Source organism: Trichoderma evansii, assembly GCF_050947405.1.
Source record: "Trichoderma evansii strain SZMC 28006 chromosome Unknown GGI43scaffold_6, whole genome shotgun sequence".
Taxonomy (NCBI): Eukaryota; Fungi; Ascomycota; class Sordariomycetes; order Hypocreales; family Hypocreaceae; genus Trichoderma; species Trichoderma evansii.
Genome location: NW_028145200.1, coordinates 737,758 through 754,062, shown reverse-complemented (window position 1 = coordinate 754,062; position 16,305 = coordinate 737,758). Strand labels below are relative to the sequence as shown.

The 16,305-nt window shown below is 50.1% G+C and overlaps 5 protein-coding genes across 5 annotated transcripts; 1 reads left to right on the top strand and 4 right to left on the bottom strand.

Annotated features, from left to right (window-relative positions):
• Positions 1-404: 404 nt before the first annotated feature.
• Positions 405-3,490, bottom strand: GGI43DRAFT_332480 (cytochrome b561 domain-containing protein). The gene is made up of 2 exons (XM_083201988.1): positions 3,195-3,490; positions 405-3,133 (listed from the first exon to the last, which is right to left on the bottom strand). The coding sequence occupies exons 1-2, from the start codon at positions 3,346-3,348 to the stop codon at positions 636-638; spliced, it is 2,652 nt and encodes an 883-aa protein (XP_083062127.1). The 5' UTR covers positions 3,349-3,490; the 3' UTR covers positions 405-635.
• A 1,657-nt stretch (positions 3,491-5,147) lies between these two features.
• Positions 5,148-8,461, bottom strand: GGI43DRAFT_401169 (Zn(II)2Cys6 transcription factor). The gene is made up of 4 exons (XM_083205535.1): positions 8,327-8,461; positions 7,640-8,248; positions 6,302-7,273; positions 5,148-6,234 (listed from the first exon to the last, which is right to left on the bottom strand). Exons 2-4 carry the CDS (start codon positions 7,886-7,888, stop codon positions 5,428-5,430), a joined length of 2,028 nt encoding a protein of 675 aa, XP_083062126.1. The 5' UTR covers positions 7,889-8,248; positions 8,327-8,461; the 3' UTR covers positions 5,148-5,427.
• Positions 8,462-10,203: 1,742 nt separating this feature from the next.
• Positions 10,204-12,745, top strand: GGI43DRAFT_401163 (HeLo domain-containing protein). Its single transcript, XM_083205534.1, has 2 exons — positions 10,204-10,749; positions 10,823-12,745. The coding sequence occupies exons 1-2, from the start codon at positions 10,671-10,673 to the stop codon at positions 12,673-12,675; spliced, it is 1,932 nt and encodes a 643-aa protein (XP_083062125.1). The 5' UTR covers positions 10,204-10,670; the 3' UTR covers positions 12,676-12,745.
• On the bottom strand, positions 12,746-13,656 carry GGI43DRAFT_401158 (uncharacterized protein). The gene is made up of 2 exons (XM_083205533.1): positions 13,416-13,656; positions 12,746-13,268 (listed from the first exon to the last, which is right to left on the bottom strand). Exons 1-2 carry the CDS (start codon positions 13,491-13,493, stop codon positions 13,095-13,097), a joined length of 252 nt encoding a protein of 83 aa, XP_083062124.1. The 5' UTR covers positions 13,494-13,656; the 3' UTR covers positions 12,746-13,094.
• Positions 13,657-15,146: 1,490 nt separating this feature from the next.
• GGI43DRAFT_332141 (uncharacterized protein) lies at positions 15,147-15,545 on the bottom strand. The gene has a single exon (XM_083201987.1). It carries the CDS (start codon positions 15,448-15,450, stop codon positions 15,229-15,231), a length of 222 nt encoding a protein of 73 aa, XP_083062123.1. The 5' UTR covers positions 15,451-15,545; the 3' UTR covers positions 15,147-15,228.
• Positions 15,546-16,305: the final 760 nt, after the last annotated feature.

The window sequence follows — 16,305 nt, the reverse complement described above, 5'->3', positions numbered from 1 at the left end:
CCTACTTGGTTGGAAACGACAAAGAGTAAAGTCATAAGAATAAGAATAAATAAATAAAGGGCGTATTTCATTCGTAGCGTGCATGCTATCAATAAATAACATAAAGCCTCCCTCCCACCAAAAACTCTTTCTTTCCTCCTCCCATTCATCTGTATTTTCATCTAAAATATACATTCATATACGTAAATTTGCCTCGTCTCTAGCCCAATCATCCACCCATCAATCTTTGAAAAAAGAAAAAAAATATCCCATTCATCTCAGGCGTTCCCATCCCATCCATCCCATTCATCATCTGTTCATAGAGAAGTGTAACAAAAGGAAAGAAGAGAAAAGAAAAGAAAAGAAAAAAACATTACCAATCAAATGCAGCAAAATGCAGAGTTCTTTAGAATGCCATCCCAAACGCCTTTTTAATAAGATAAGGAAAGGTATCCTACGACTCATTGCACATATATATGCAGCATCCCCCCAAAGAAAAGAAAAATCGCCAAACACATTCCACTCAGTCTTGTATATATACGCAAGCATCAACGGGTATGTTCTTAAATTAACGGAAGCATATGCGCTCTTTTTGCCATATCACATCACCCCAGATGAGCGAGAAATCGTAGTCATCGAGATACTATTCTGCTCCTCTAGAACCCATCATTCTCGTCGTACGTGCTAGTATCGTACGTGTTCTCCGTTCCGGAAGGGCGACTGCCACTGGCTCTTCGCCGCTCCGCTCGTCGCCGCCTTCTGTTGTCTGCGGCGGACTCGTTGCCCTTATCATCAGCTGGCGGCGGCTGATGCGGTGTGCTTTGTGGCGGGTAACGAGATGGGTTTTGTGGCGGGTTACGCGGTGCGGTTGGGACCTCAGTTGAAACGTCGCTTTCCATGCCACTCCAAGTACCATGGCTGCCTGCACTAGTGATTGAAGCATTTGGTAAGCCCTGACCGGGCGGTTGTAAGAATGAAGGTCCAGATTGGCTTGGCTGGCCGGGCTGCTGGGCAGGAGGCTGGCCCGAAGGCTGGCCCGAGTTATAACCTGAGTCCCTACCACGTCTGACCTTGGGGTTGGAAAGTGATGGGCCAGGAGGATTTAGCGGTCCTAGTCGGCTGGCCTCATCTTGGACCCTGCTGTTGCCGACTCTGCTGCTTTCGACTCTGCTTTCAGCCGCCGATTCCGCCCTCCTCTTGCTGTCATCCCTACGGTATCGGCGATTCTTGGTAGGAGACTCGAGCGCCGAAAGGCTGGATTGCGAATTTCTTCGACCACGGCTTGTCTGTGCCAAAGTCTCCTCCTCAGTAACCTTTCGCAGTCTGACTTGTTCCTTGTCATCGCGAGGTCTTACGGGCCCGCTCGTCTGGCTTGATCCGCCGCGTCCTCGCTGTTCTCTGGCTGCCAGACTACTAGCACGGGCAGCTGCTTCGGCTGCAGCTCTCTCGCTATCCATTTGCCGTCTTGAAGGATGGCGCCCCTGAGGTCGGTCGGCAAGCGAAGTTATATCGGATTCACTTCCAGCGCGGTGTAATACACCATGAGGATCACTGGGCATGGCAGGCATAGACAGACGCTCTCCACGTCTCGGTGGCGACATTTCATCAGATATCAACGCAGAAGTGCTGGGTCGTACTCCAGCAGCCGTATTCCGCGGTCCCTTTGGAGGCATAGTGGAAAGCTCGGTTTGGGTGTCAAACGAAGACTCCGTCATATCTGAATACTCGGTTCCTGTCACGGTGCTGCGCCTTTGAGGTGGACGATGAGAGTCCCTTCGGATTGGAGATTGGTATTCAGTGTTGCTGTACCTGGAGAACTGAGTGCCGGATCGCATCTCCTCTTCCTCTCTCAGTCGATCCTCTTCTTCCTTTTTGGCACGTCGGTCCGCAAACTTCTTGGCGAACCATCCAACTCCCAAAGCACCAAGCACTCCCTTGGCAAAACCGCCGCCACCAGAAGGCTCATCGTGTGGTCGCCGTGATGGAGAAACGTAAGACGAGTATTCGGATTCATCCATCATATCTCCTCTCGAAATGCTACTACGGACGTTGGAACGTCGTGGAGAGCGTGGACCGCCATAGGCAGAAGTAGTCTGAGTAGGAGCAGGGGCGCGCGAGGGTGGAATGGTTGACACATCATCGGTATACTCGCTGTTGAATTCGCTTACTGTCGCGGCGCGTACAGACCTGTTGCGGTGAGGAGTTTCAGTGGATACAGCAGAATACTCTTCATCTCGCTGGTTGCGACGGTCCATAAAGTTTGAAAAGATCTTTCCAACACCAAAAGCAGCAGCAGCGCCCCCTAATGCCTTGGACAAACCTCCTCCACCGCTTCGTTGTGCCGGAAGATCAGAGTACTTTTCGGAGAAGTAGCTTGGCCGCGATGAGATTACCGTTGGTCCACGACTTCGAGTTATTGATGTTCGGCTCATTGATGGCGATCGTGTGCGAGCTCGGCTGCGGTCGTCATCATGATCCTTCTTGCGTCCTCTCATCAAGGCAAATATTCCTGCACCAGCCGCCAGGGGTCCCAGCCATTTTAGATTCGAATGCTCGTGCTCCCTGTGATCAGAATAGTATTCGGATTCCGTAATGCGAGTGCCAGCTTCAGAGCGACCTGCTGGAATGTATCGCTCATGATGTCCCTCGGCCCGGTAGTTGAGGACAAAGTAGACTGCGAGAAGGAAACCCATCCAGACAGCGTACAAGATGAAAAGAACCTTTGGTGATCCGTAGAGGGTAAGTCCGAGAGGCACCTGGACAATTCCGAGGAGGGCTGTAGCTCTGCCTAACCACTTGTGAAGCGTTACGCGAAGGGAGCGACTCTTCATAATATGCTGAATCAATCGACCCGCCAAGAGCTGAACAACGAACATGACGAAGATGGCAACTCCAATTCCATGATGCGGGTTTGATAGGGATCGTTTTGGTCCAACAGCGAAGAAGGGTAAAATGAAGGCTGCTACCAGAAGCAAGCCGGAGAAAACGTGTAGTCGCGCATGGTATCGAATCGCATGAGCCGGTTCTCTCGTGTAGAACCTCGCAAGCATCACAGAAAAGGGTATCAGGAACAGAAAGACCATGGCGGCCATAATGCCGTGAGCCAGAATGATTGTATGATACTGGTGAACGGTGGAGAAGCGATTTCCCATTCCTGTGCCAAAATTGTTAGACAAGCGACTCCAAGACAGTCCAAGACTATTTTCTATTCTAACCATTGTATCTCATTGTGTCAAAATCAGTCCCTTCCAAGGGGGGGAGAAGGAACGTGTTTTTGGTGAAATCCCACGTTCCATCCCCCACTACCATGGTATCGGAGTCATAGCTCACAGAACCAGGCGAGGAGAGTTGGTCTGGTGCCGGCGCCATGACGGCGGCGACGAAAAAGTAAACGGCAAGTTTTGGCGATCTGACCCAAACAGAGCGCGATGAGATTATACCAGGCCGACTGCCTGCGGTGTGGCGCCTGCGATCTCCTCCGCCTTATGCCTTATCGTCCAGCCAAAAATATCGTACTTGTCGCGGGGTTTCGCGGGATTGTCCGTGTCGTGCGATCAGGCACCGCGAAAAGGAATGCGGAATGTCTGTAAGTCGTTCAATGTGGGGGGAAAGTCGCGAAGACCAATATGTGTCGCCAGCTCGGAGCGGTGATATCAATCAAATCGAGCGAATCCCACACCACCTCGGAAAGTCGCAATCCAGGCTTCAAAAGACGGCAAAAACAACAGGAAAACGGCCTCCCGCGCAAAAAAGGATGCAAGATCAAGAAACGTCTCAATTGCTGCGATTTTAGCAACCTGCAGCTCTTTGGCTAAAGGGACCAGCCACCCATACGAGGCCTGGCAGGAGCAAGGGCCACCCCCACATCGGCGCAGCTTCCCGTTGCACGGGGCGACGGGATGTACCTTTGTAGATTGCTGGCGGCGCAAAACAGGCTTGGATAATACAACTGCAGCGCTTTCATTGGACGGAGGCTCTCAAAAGTCATGTGACTGCACCGCCTCATCAGCAGCTAGCAGGTACGAGGAGCCACTTTTCCGTCAGCGGGAGGCTGGTGTGAAGTTTTAGCTCTTCGCCTCGAGATGCGCATCATTTATTGTTTCTTTGTTTTTAGCCGCGCGTTCAGCTGCATGATCCCACGTTGTTTTGGACAAATGTAGCACTGCTAGCACTACTGTAATTCCAATGTTAATTCTATCAAGACTAGTATCCATACTTCTAAGTTACTACTACCCTGTTTATCGCGTCGATTTTGACATCTGCAACCGATCCAATGGCACGGCGCCACGGCGTCCCAAAAACCCCTACTTCGTACACCGCGTGGCTTTTCTCTGTTGACAAGGGGAAGAGTCCACTCTTCAACTAATGCTGCTTTTTAAAGAAGCAGATTTGTGATGCTAGTCCATCCAGCCCCTCGCCTGTTCCTGCTTTTCAGCTCAAGCCATTCGCGGCGAGCTAATAATAGCCCTCGTCAATCATAAGCGGTAATGCTCTAGAACTATCTGTGCTGTCTATGCTCTCTATTTATGCTGTCTGCTTCTACATACTTCGTATCTCTCTCTTAATTGATACTGTATCAGTGCTGTTAGCCAAGCGGCAAGCACGTAAGACGGCGGCGGTGACTTTCATTCCCCGAGGGTTGTCTGCTCAAGGGGTCCGATTGGCGGTCTAAAAAGCACGGTCTGCCAACTCATTGATCGACTCGGTGCATCTGTAAAACAGGAGAACTGCTTGCTTTTGCCACCTGGATTGTGGAGCAGCTGATATGTACTATGCAGACTGTAGTGCATACTTCGTACATTTTGCTAGACACGCATAGCTACACAGCTGTTTGCTTACTCGTGCATCAGAGTCTACCCTATATCTTCAACCACCACTACTGCTGCTAAGCATACGAGATTCCTACCTAAAGCTTGTAGAGTATAACGATAAAGTTTAATCTTCAATTCTAAAACTCAAAAGCTGTCATTCTCACGTCCTGCCAAGACTACGGGTTTACTAGTAAAAAGTGACAAGCTATCACTCCCGCGATGACATATAAAAACTATAAATCAACAACTTATGCATAACCTTAGCTTAAAACAACGCTACTACAAATTTACGCTTCAAACAACATGTTCTGCTTTTGGGCAAAGGAGAAAAGAAAAAACCACTACATATGATCAAAATTGATAAAGAGACAGCCAAATAACATTGTCATTCATAGTCGTTAATATACAAACTTGTCCTAAATACCCAAAATATATCCCAAATAAGAGGCCATCATTACAATGACGCCTCGACGACCAACGCTCTTGAGCCCTATTCAACGCTTTTTCTTGTGAAATTTTCAAATTTCCCCAAATGCAGACCTGCTTGGTTTAGCTGCCAGGTAGGTATTCTTCCAACTAATGCCTTTGACCAAAAATGGCCCATCATATCTACGCGATAAATTTTTTTCTTTTCGAATTAACCTAGCAAATGAGGTGGTGACATGTTATCAAAGTTGCTGATAATAGATTCATCAGCAGCAATACTGTTGATAACATCTTCTTGGGTGAAGCCAAGCCAGAACTGCGGGTTCTTCTGCTGCTCCTTCTTGATGTGATAAATCTCCTGGGCAACGCCCTTGACCTGTCCTCGAGCTCTGTCTGCAGCACCCCATACCGCGGATAACTCATTCAAAGCACCAATGTTGAGGCGAATCTGCTGTCTCAGGTCGTCATCGTCGTGTTGGATGAAGAAGAGTGCCCACTTGTTGAGATGCACAATGGAAGAGAGGGTGATGACGCAGGTGAAGAAGTGAGTGTGAGAAAGCAGCGGTACTCGGTGTGTAATCAGCTTGCTGATGCCGTTTGCTGATGCTATTGTGTGCTTTGTGTGCTTGTTGAAGAGGTCTCCGGCCGGCACGAGCTGATACGGCGCGCAAGACGTGATTTTCTGAGAGGGCGAGGAGTCGAGCTGCGAGTGAGGCTGGTGAAGCAGGATTGATGTGGCGTACATCATCATATGCGCCTGGAACATCATTTCATCCAGCTGGCCGTTGGCTTGTAAAGAGTCCTTCTTATCCTCTGGTAAATGGAGCCGCCAGTTGGTAAGAAGAGTCTCAATCCGCGCCAAGTTTTCATCCTCTGGTCCATAGATTGGAGGTGTTCTCATGAATCTACCCAAATTTCGTCCACAGAGAATTCTATACGAAAAGGAGGAGAATCGGCGCTCATCACCAGAAAAGTCCCGATCTTCTAGCTCTTCCAGGGTCATAGGTGGAGGTATGTGCTACACAAAACGTTAGTTAAACAACTCTCCAATTATATAGCAGGAAATAGATTAAAGCAAAACTCACCCCTGCGAAATATTGCGACTCCTCGCATGGAAGGTTGACATCCGTGGGGACATCATAGAGCAAGAAATTGGTCATTCGATGAACGCCGGCAATCATGCCGTCAATGATGAACAGATCCCACCATGTTCGCCGCCAACTCTCCTCCAGTACTGGGTTACCCCGCCCATTTAGAGAAGCAAAATGCCCCTTGTTAAGACCAATCTGAAGGGCCAGTGTCTCGGTCCGGCCAAGCAGCTCGGCTGCTTTGGTGTTTTCACAGCAACCATCCAGGGCAACAATGGACAGCATCATGGCCTGAACCTTGAATCCGTCCTGAGGAAAGCTCAAATCGTCCAGCAGACGCATGGCGTCATCGTACAGACCCGGCCTGGATTTGCCGACATCGATGAACAGCGATCCAACCCATCGGATCACGGCCATCAGTGGGTCAAGAGCTGTCCCATTGGCGAGCGGGAGCAGGTGCTCCTTGGGGAGTACAAAAGGGTGTGATCCATGAAAGTAACGATAGAAAGAGTCGATGCACCTCTCCTGGAGGGTCTGCATGGGAAAGTGAGCGGGGAAAGGGAGGTGGGTACCCGTCACCATGCCGGTCGGCTCAATGCCGTTGATGCTACAATATGATCTGTACAACTGAGCTTGCGAGACGCCCGGGGTGCCTTGGTAGGATGCTGCTGGAGACGCCTCGGGCATCAAGTTGGGGCTGAAGCCGTGGATGGACATTGGGTTCGACGGTACGGGCACCGACATGGCGCTGGAGACTCCGGCGCCCAGCAGCATGGGGCACTCGGACGGCGCGATGCTGATGGAGTCTGTGTCCGGAGGAGATGTGGCATGGCGTTTGTTTGGGTTCTGAGCGGTTCCTCGGCGTGGGCCCTTGTAGCCGCGTCGAGAAGCTACGTAGATACACTCAAAGTTGGAGCCCACGCATCGCGAGCATGGGGACTGGCCATCGCATTTGAGGTGTTTGCTCCGCTATGCAGCCGAAACGAGTAGCCTGAGTTAGCAAATTTCTGGTCCATTATGCAAAGATGCAGGGGAAACAAATGGCTGGATGGGTTTTCGTTTCTGTCTCTCTTCTTGGTAGCAGCTTGTGAAAGTGATAATCGGGACCAGTCAGAGTTTCTTGATTGGAAGCGATTGCACACCCCCGCGCATTATACTTTTTTTTTTTTTTTCCCTCGACACCACGTATTACTACATGACTGCATCGAAATGGAGCTCTGCAGCTATGCGCGGCCAGTTGCTGCTGGGGGTTACAAAGCCAAAAAAAGCAAAAGCCGTCATGGTGTTTCCAAGCGAGGTCGGCGAGGAATAAATGAAGGAGGATCGTCCACTTACGCAGGCCAAACACGCTGCAGAAACAGCTGATTCGCGAGAGGGGCCGTCGCCGTCGTCTTTAATATCGGAGGCCTTGGCTGGGTCTTCGGGCTTGCTGGCGAGGCCAGTGTCGGGCACGTCGGCGACTGCTTGAGCCATCCGGACTCCATGCGTCGGGGAAATCGGCGACTGAGATGCGGATGACGAAGAATCAGGAGGCGACAGGGTACCAGCAGGTGGCTGCTGCACGCCATGGCCATTCGCCATCATGGTTAATAAATAGCGATCGCAGGACGAGCTGGGAGTTTTGTTTTGTTTTCTTCGCCTTGATGCTGGCAGCGATAAGAGAAGAAACAAGAACAGAGAATGAGATAGTGCTCGGGCTGGTTGAACGTCTACTCAGGGGAGGAGGTTCGCTGGGGTGGGGAAGTCTTATGGTTCAACGGCGCGGGCAAAGGATGCTGCGGCTAAGTCCAGGGACTCCCGGCTCTGCAGCTCCGCAGTAGCAGGTACCTACAAGATGCAGAAGCAGCTGGAAACGGGACGGATTTGCCTGGAAATGCTACCGCGTTGCTGCGGCACACGGGACAATGGGTGGTACTGGCGGCTGCGCTGTAGGGTTGTTTCTCTCTGTTACAGTGGTTGGTTGGTGGGTAATAATATATGGAAGAGAGTGGAAGGATTCTGCCTTCTGACAGGATGGCCTACCTAGGTAACTAGAACTCAGCGCCAAAGCTGGGCAACTGCCTTTTGTTTTGCCGTTGATTCTCACCGCTTGGACGAAAATCAACCGTGTGTTAAGAGAAAAGGAGAAAGAAGAGACAAAAGAGAAGAAAACGGAAAAAGAAAGGACAAAAAACCGACGGCTGAGACACAGGTAGAGGGTACTGTGGCGTATTGCGTAAGATGTACCTGAGACATTAAAACAAGGTTGGGCGATGCATCTGGTGGTTTGGTTTGCTAATCTCGACCGGCTCAAGTGCTGTTGGATCGCCCAGATTGCAATTGCTGCTTAACAAATACGTCCGCCGAGCCGCGGGCCAATTTCGCGTCTTTCCGTTTATCGTTTCCTCTATAGCTACGCTTCGCCCCAGACACCAAAACAACCCGCAATACAGGTCCTGCTGCCAGGCAAGTGCCTGGCCGTGAATGACATGCGACCCGGCAATTGTAAGACAGGGCCAGGCTAAATCGCCAGAGGTGCAGAAGTTCGCCCTCTTGGCTGCGATCTAGCCCCATGCAGCACCGCCGCCCTACTTTGGTTGGACGCCGTCGCGGAGCCATCTCCGCAGCATCAAAAAGGCGTGCGTGAGAACGCTGGAGCGAGCCTGTCGACCGTTGCGCCTGTCAGATGTTAGTCGTTGGGCCAGATTGAACGAGTACACGCAAGTTTTCGCATGAATAAGCAGTGCTTGCAGTGACTGTATAACTGGATAGGCACCCAACACGGCTGACGAGGCTACAAGCATCTACAACTGAATGACGGACATAAGACGGTAGGCGTCAAGCTCCGGGAGAGCCCGTTTTTTTACAGTATTATATTCAGCTGAAACACTCGTCTATATGGAGAACATCCCTTTTATGCTACCGGCGAGTCCGCGGAGTCAAATGAGGTCGAGGCAAGATGAAAGACGGGACTATCAGAAGATAGTCTGTGCTCATACCTACAGCAACTACAGCCTCAGAATAGTATGGATGTACATTCAACCTACAGCATCTGTGCTCTCGGCTCTCGGGGTCAGGCCCTTCTCCGTAACGGGCACTGCTTTGACGGCCATCCGGGGGCGCGGAAGTGGGAGGCCACAGCCACATCCACCACTATCTGCGATTTACCCCATAAGGCATGCTAGGCTACTGTATCTATCAGTGACGGTCCATACATCCATGCAGGTCTGGGACCAGCTGCAGGGAGCACAAAACTATTGAATACAGCAAAAAATTAACAGAGAGGAAGAGAAGTGATTACCTATCATTTCAACAGCCCGTGTCTCCAGACTAATGCAATACGTGAAATTAGATGCAGCGATGCCGCCTTTCCAGAGGCCAATGGCCGCGCTGTATCGTCCCGAACGCGAGTGTCACCGTCTCACAGTGCAATTTCAGCCATGCAACACACCCAGACGCCGAGGCGTGAAGCGCAACGCCACATATTACTAGCCCTCTGGCTACGGTTTATCCGTCACAGAACTAGGAGAGTAGCATCAGCGGTAGTAGCAGAAGGATGGAGGCGGCTAAGCCTTATATACTGCCCGTCGCAAAGAGAGAATGAGGGGAAACACGCCAGAGAGGCGAATCGAAATAATGCCCATTCTCTAGCTACACTGAAGTCCCATATCTCACTTTTTGGGAATATGCTGAAGTTTGGCCGAGGTACTCCATACTGTAGTAGAATAGCTTACTCCTTTTATGATTGATCAATTGTGCCTTATGCCAACGAGATCGTGGCTTGGTATGCCAACTAGTGATTGTTAGGGGAGATATCAAACAAATCATAGACGAGATAGACGAGACAGCGCGCCCGCAGCAAAGCTGTGCTCTGAGAAACCTTGTTTTATCAATGGATCTGTATTTCCACCTATCCTCCATTTCTTATTTATAGAGCCCATTACTATATACTACTGTCCCCCCTATTCCTCATTATCAAGCCTATTATCCTTACCACAACCACCATCATACCAGTAGCACCCGCTAGATGCTCTAATACTGTATATTCAAAACACTCGCCCCCCTGTTCCTTGCCCCGTCCATCGCATCGGTTCGGTCCACGATTCGCCATGGCTCGGGCGCGGTCCTCGTCCGCTCCAATCCCCACCCAGCCCGTCTCGTAGGCCAGATTGGCTAGCCCAGGCCACTGGCAGCCAGGCCAGCCCTCCCCTCACACACAGAACATAGTAAGCATCGTAATCCTATACCAAGTAGCGCAGCCTCCAGATACTACCGTCGCCCAACAACAAGCCACCCTGCGCGGCACGCCATTTAGGGGAATCTTCCTGCGGCGGCATTGCAGAAAAAGGAGATAACAAAGACTGCCAAGCTTTTTAAGAGATCCAAAATGGATCCCGTGTCGGCGGCGGGCCTGGCTCTTGGTGTTGCGTCGTTGGGCCTGCAAGTCTATACCGGCTGTATCCAAGGCATGTCATGGCCTATGTAGTTCACTTTATGGTTCAAACCTGTTAACATTTTATTTTTAATGCTGGAATTAAGGCATTCAGATGCTTGTAACCGCCCTCGGGTATGAAGACGACTGTAAACACCTCAACCTGCGCCTCCGCCTGGAGCAGCAACGCCTCTTTGCCTGGAGCGAGACGTCTGGCCTCCTTGATGTGAATTCGGAGAACCAGGAGCGCATCTTAAACTCTAACGTCTTCAATCTGCACCGCCAGACGGTTTTGGACTTGCTAGTGCAGGTTCAATGCTTATTTGACGAATTCATTGCGTATCAGAACAAGCATAGCCATCTGACTCCTGTTCGTGACGATAGCGACTTTCTCGTCTCACCCGAGCTGGATGCCAAGCAGGCCAGCTTCCCTATATCAGAGAAGAAGCGATTGTTTATCAAAAAGGCCATGATGAACCTCAAGCAAAAGTCACAGGAGGGCTTGAAGAGATTCAAGTGGGTGTCCTTTGACAAGGAAGGGTTTGAGCAGCTGCTCGCTAAATTTACACTCTTGAATGATTCTATGATGAACATTCTGGATCACTCACTGCAGATTGAAATCCGTCACACCGTCCAGGATACGAACCGAGGAGTCTTGCTGCTTCACCACAAAATTGCTGACCTCAGTCATCTTGTGCTGGCCCTCAAGGATCAGCTCGAGATTAGGAATCTTCCTGGTGCGCCGTCACGGACACGACTATCTAATATTGAGAGAGAAGCGAATGTGGCCGAGCTGAAACAGCTTTCGCGATTGGCAAAATTTAAAGCATTCAATGAAACCATTGACCCCAAGTCGGATACTCCGGCTCTCATAGATGATGCTGTGGCGAGCTTTCTTGAGCTGGCCAAGCCGGGTGAAAAGTACCTTGTCCAGCTCCCCAAGTATCTCATCGAATTGGACCCAAGCACGGATGAATCTGAGGATCCACGGTGCGAGGCCATCTTGAAGACTGCCGAAGGAAAGAAGAAAGTATGGATTGAATGGAAAGACTACGATAATGCGGGTAACGCTGGATCTCTGTCCAAAGCAGAGATTGTCGACAGAGTGCGAAAGCTGGCCTGTCTACTCAATCACAGCCCCAAGCCAGAAGCGTTCCGAACGCCTCACTGCATTGGCTTCTTCGATAAAGCAGACCCTGAGGTCCCAGAAGACGATGTCGATATCTTGGACCGGCGATTAGGTCTGATATTCGAACGACCAGACAGTGAAGATGTGCATGACACTCTACCGCCGGTATCCTTGCGAGAATTGCTCCTGGACACCTCGGTACGCAAGCCCAGAGTCACCGACCGCATCAAACTTGCGCACGCCCTCAGCAATTGTCTGCTCTATCTCCATGCGGTCAACTGGCTGCACAAGGGCCTCCGCAGCCACAACGTCTTGTTCTTCAAGACAAAGGCGGGACATGTTGACTACAGCCAAGTCTATCTCTCTGGCTTTGACTTTTCCCGCCCAGGCGGTTTGGAGGAAGTGACAGAAATCCCTGGCTTCGACGCCGAGCACGACTTATACCGCCACCCAAGAGCACAGTCCAACCAGGGCAAGCTCCGTGAGCGGTCCAAGAAGAGCTTCGACATCTACAGCCTGGGCGTCATCTTCGTGGAGCTGGCGCACTGGAAGCCTGTAGAAGGCGTGCTTGGCATTGAGATGAGGCTTGCCAAGGGCCAGTCGGACGTGGTTCGACAGGTGCGCAGCGATCTGCTCGCCACTGAGCGGGTCGCTGATGTCGGCGCCGAGATGGGAGAGAAGTTTGAAGAGGCGGCGAGGCGATGCTTGTTGGGCGAGCGGGAGCTCGGGCTGGAGCCCGGTGACGATGAGACGGCTGACGAGATGGCTTCGCGGCTCTCGGCGAGATACTATGACGATGTGGTTAAGAAGCTAGCAGAGATTGTGGTTTAAAGAAAAAGGTACTAGCATATGATAAGAAGGAAAAAAGCACGGAAAAAAATATGCTTAAAAAAAGAAAACATGTGACATGTGAAATAGATGTAATTTCTTGATATTGTAAAATGTTATTGGTATTTGCTCTATTCTCCCTCAGGTTGAATAGTTTGGGGATATCACATCATTAAAAATGGACCAAAACGGCGCCGAACCGTGGCCAGAAAGGAACAGCTCCTGAGTTCTTTCTCATGTCCCACATCAATTTATTAATCATTCATTTGAACCTCCTCCTCTGCGTTCCACCAAATCGCGTTTTCTTGATTTCGGATGGGCGCTTAGCAGCAGCATTCGCAGCAGTCCTCAGTGCACTCGCAGCACTCGAAGCAGGCGAGACCGGCGCAGATACCGCAGCAGATGGCCTAGAAGCGCATGTGTCAGACGATTATTGTTTTTTTTTCGTGTTGTGAGAATATAGCGGATGGATTGTATAATAGGCTTGGTTTTGTATAGGTAGGATTGAATAGAAGCTTGGGGGGACTTACACCCTTCTCACCCTCACCACCACGCATGTTGGGAGTGTTGTCCATGCTCATGGGCTGGACGGGACGCTAAAAGAGATAAAAAAAAGCCAGGGTTAGCAGACAAATTCATGAATTCATTTCCATGATGCATATGAAGTCTTTTTGATCTTTTTTTCCTTCTTTTTTCTATAGATCTTGCTTCGCCTATGCAGTCATGTCTTGGCAAACACATACCGGCTGCTCGGAGCTAACGCGCGCCGGGGCCTCGGCAGTCATCTGCTGGGCGGTCATCTGGGGCTGAGGAGAAGACATTATTGCGATTTGTGAAAAAGCGAGAGGCGTTAAAACCCTAGGATATATATGAAGAAAAAGTAACGAAAGTGTTTTCTTATGCTTATTATTAGCGGTGAATGAAATTAAGAAAGGGAAAAAAAAGAACGGCCAAGTGGGTGGAGGGCCCGGGGCTCTTATAATTGGGAAAAACAAACCTATCGTGGGAGGGAGTGAATAACAAGTCCCTGTTTTTCCCAAATAGCATCACACAGACTCACGCAGGGGCGCAGCATCAGCTTATTGCTAGTACTAATGCCAACTAGCCCAGCAGGTTGATCCTCAATGCCACCAACATGCCATTTTCGTTACAGCAAAGTACTGGTTGTACACATGTACGTACATGGCACTTGTCGCGGAATGGTTGCTTTATTCGCAGCTGGCGGGAAAAAAATACCTGATAAAAAAGGTACGGGATCCGCAAATGCTACGTAAATGCTACCTCTTCGCGCCTAGCCGAAACAAAACTGCGTCAGCGCCTCCCCAGCCATGCTGGAGGCATTTTGGGCGATTCAATTGGGAACTGCGCGCGGTGGGCCAGGCCGCTGGTTTCTGGGACACGACGACATGGGGCTGGCGGTTTGCACGGCACGAATAAGCCGAGCGGTACTCAGCATGCGACGAGCTGATTGGCCGCGGGCGGCTCTGGAGATGATCGATACGGGGGTTGGTTTGGAGTTGGGCTAGCGACGTTTGGGAATCGAGTGAAAGAAGCGTAGAGACGGTGTGCTGGCACGGTTTTGGAATGGAATCGGCTTTGAGATTGGGAGCGTCTGTGATCTGAGCGGCCTCCCGTGATGACGAACGAATATCAAAGTATATCCATGTCTTCCCGTCTTTGACAGGCAATCCACATGCCGATGTTCATTACAGGCAGTGGCTTTTACGATACAGCTGCGATTAGTGCTCGGGATTCCTGCTCGTTTCTAGAAAGACAAAGAGGCAGCTGAAGGGCACCGCCATCCGTCCAGGCGCGCGCTCAAGTCGACGGATGATGTTGCTTTCAGGGGCAGCGCGTACAGTATATCCAATTGCAGACAATGCGACGTACCGCCACGTATACTTCGTCTAAAGGTCACAGGAATAAAGATCTGATGCTAAGCAGCAGCCACAACGCATACATCACGCAGGCTAGTAGAAGCAGAGAGCCCACTAGTAGCTAATAGTCGAGAGAAAAAAAAAAAAAAAAAAAAAAACCTTGAATAAAGCTACTGTGGAGAGAGAGGCGGGCTGAATGATAAGGAACGGTGAGCACATATCAAGCTGGCAGTGTCTTTCTTCTTCGCTGTAAGACGTCTCGACCGCATGGATGGAAGCCAAGCTCGGACATTAATAGGATGGCGCTGCGTTGCATCGGACATAAAATAAAAAAACAAAGCAAATCCCTGAATAATATTTATCCCTACGGAGTACACGATGTTACTTCCTCGGGCGAAGGTGCCTACCTATGTACTAATGTACTATCTGAAAGGCGTACAGGTAGCAACGGATCCAAAAAAGCTCCATCGAAATGGTGGCTATGTGCTGCCGGCCTCTCGGCATTGCGCCGATGAGGATCCGACATCCTTTGTTGTCTCAATCTTGCATGTACGTATATACCTACGTACACAAAAGTATATATTTCATTGATGGTATAAGATACGGGGAAAAGACCCTTTAATGGGCTAAAAAGCAAGAATTCATGACCTGGGGTTTTTGATTAACTTCACAACTTACGTCAGGGAGGCAAACTTTGACGTAAAAATAGCAGCGGGTTCCTGATGAAAGTATGGAGAGGATCTGCTGCTCGCGTCGCCACCGATGGCAAAGTCAAAAGAGCCATGCCTCTGACACAATGTACGTACCTGGCAGTGCTTTGGAACATCTCGGACAAGTTCCTGGTAAGCAATGCGATCGCATTCAGTAAATATGGTAAATATGCCATTCTCCGTTTGCGCATTGAAAAACTACTGGCTGCTGCGTAAATGATGCCCGCGGACCCTGAATATCACACATTTATCTGTGACGTCGCCAATTAAAACCTGGGATCGTCATCCAAAGAGGAAGGGAGAAGACTGCAGTTTCACATGCCTCATATAGGCATCTAAGCGATAGCAGCTCCAAATTGGAAGTACACTTGCGTCCTCAATTTATTTGACAAGCGTAGCAAACAGGCTTAAAAGTCCTTTTAATGCATCTCTCACAGCTCGTGTCTCATTAATCGACGTTATAAGTCCAGCCTTATAGGCGGCTCTTGAAGGATAGTTTACAGAGTGGGACGCAGCAAGCTTTGATTTAAGATTGTCGAGCCATCGCCATTTCATGCTTAACTCACTTTCATGCTTAAAAAAGCCAACACACGCCCCCTTGTTAACGCTGCCAGCTTTGCCTACGACACAAGTTGTATCCATCTTCTACCATCATGTGCACTCACTTATAGCGATACGCGGACCCAATAGAAAAAAAAAGCCGCATCTAACTATTAGATCGCCATCGTGACTTGATCTCTAGACGTTAACAAGCATCAACCCACCAAGAGTCCCAGATCACGCGAACCCGGCAGTAGACCACTTTTGCTATCGTCTTACCCAGTTATGGTGGTCAGCCATGGTGCCAAGCACCTCTCTTCCTATCTTACCAGCGTTTCCCCATCTTTCGAGTTCCCCTTGCGGCGCGCTGGCGACATTCTCCGCGATCCAGGTTTGGCAAGGCTCGGCCTCCAGCAGGCTTCAGCACTTGATATGGACGTGGCCATGAAATGATGAAATGACTGAAATGCCCGGATTCAGTGATGCCTAAATGCAATATTAGAGGC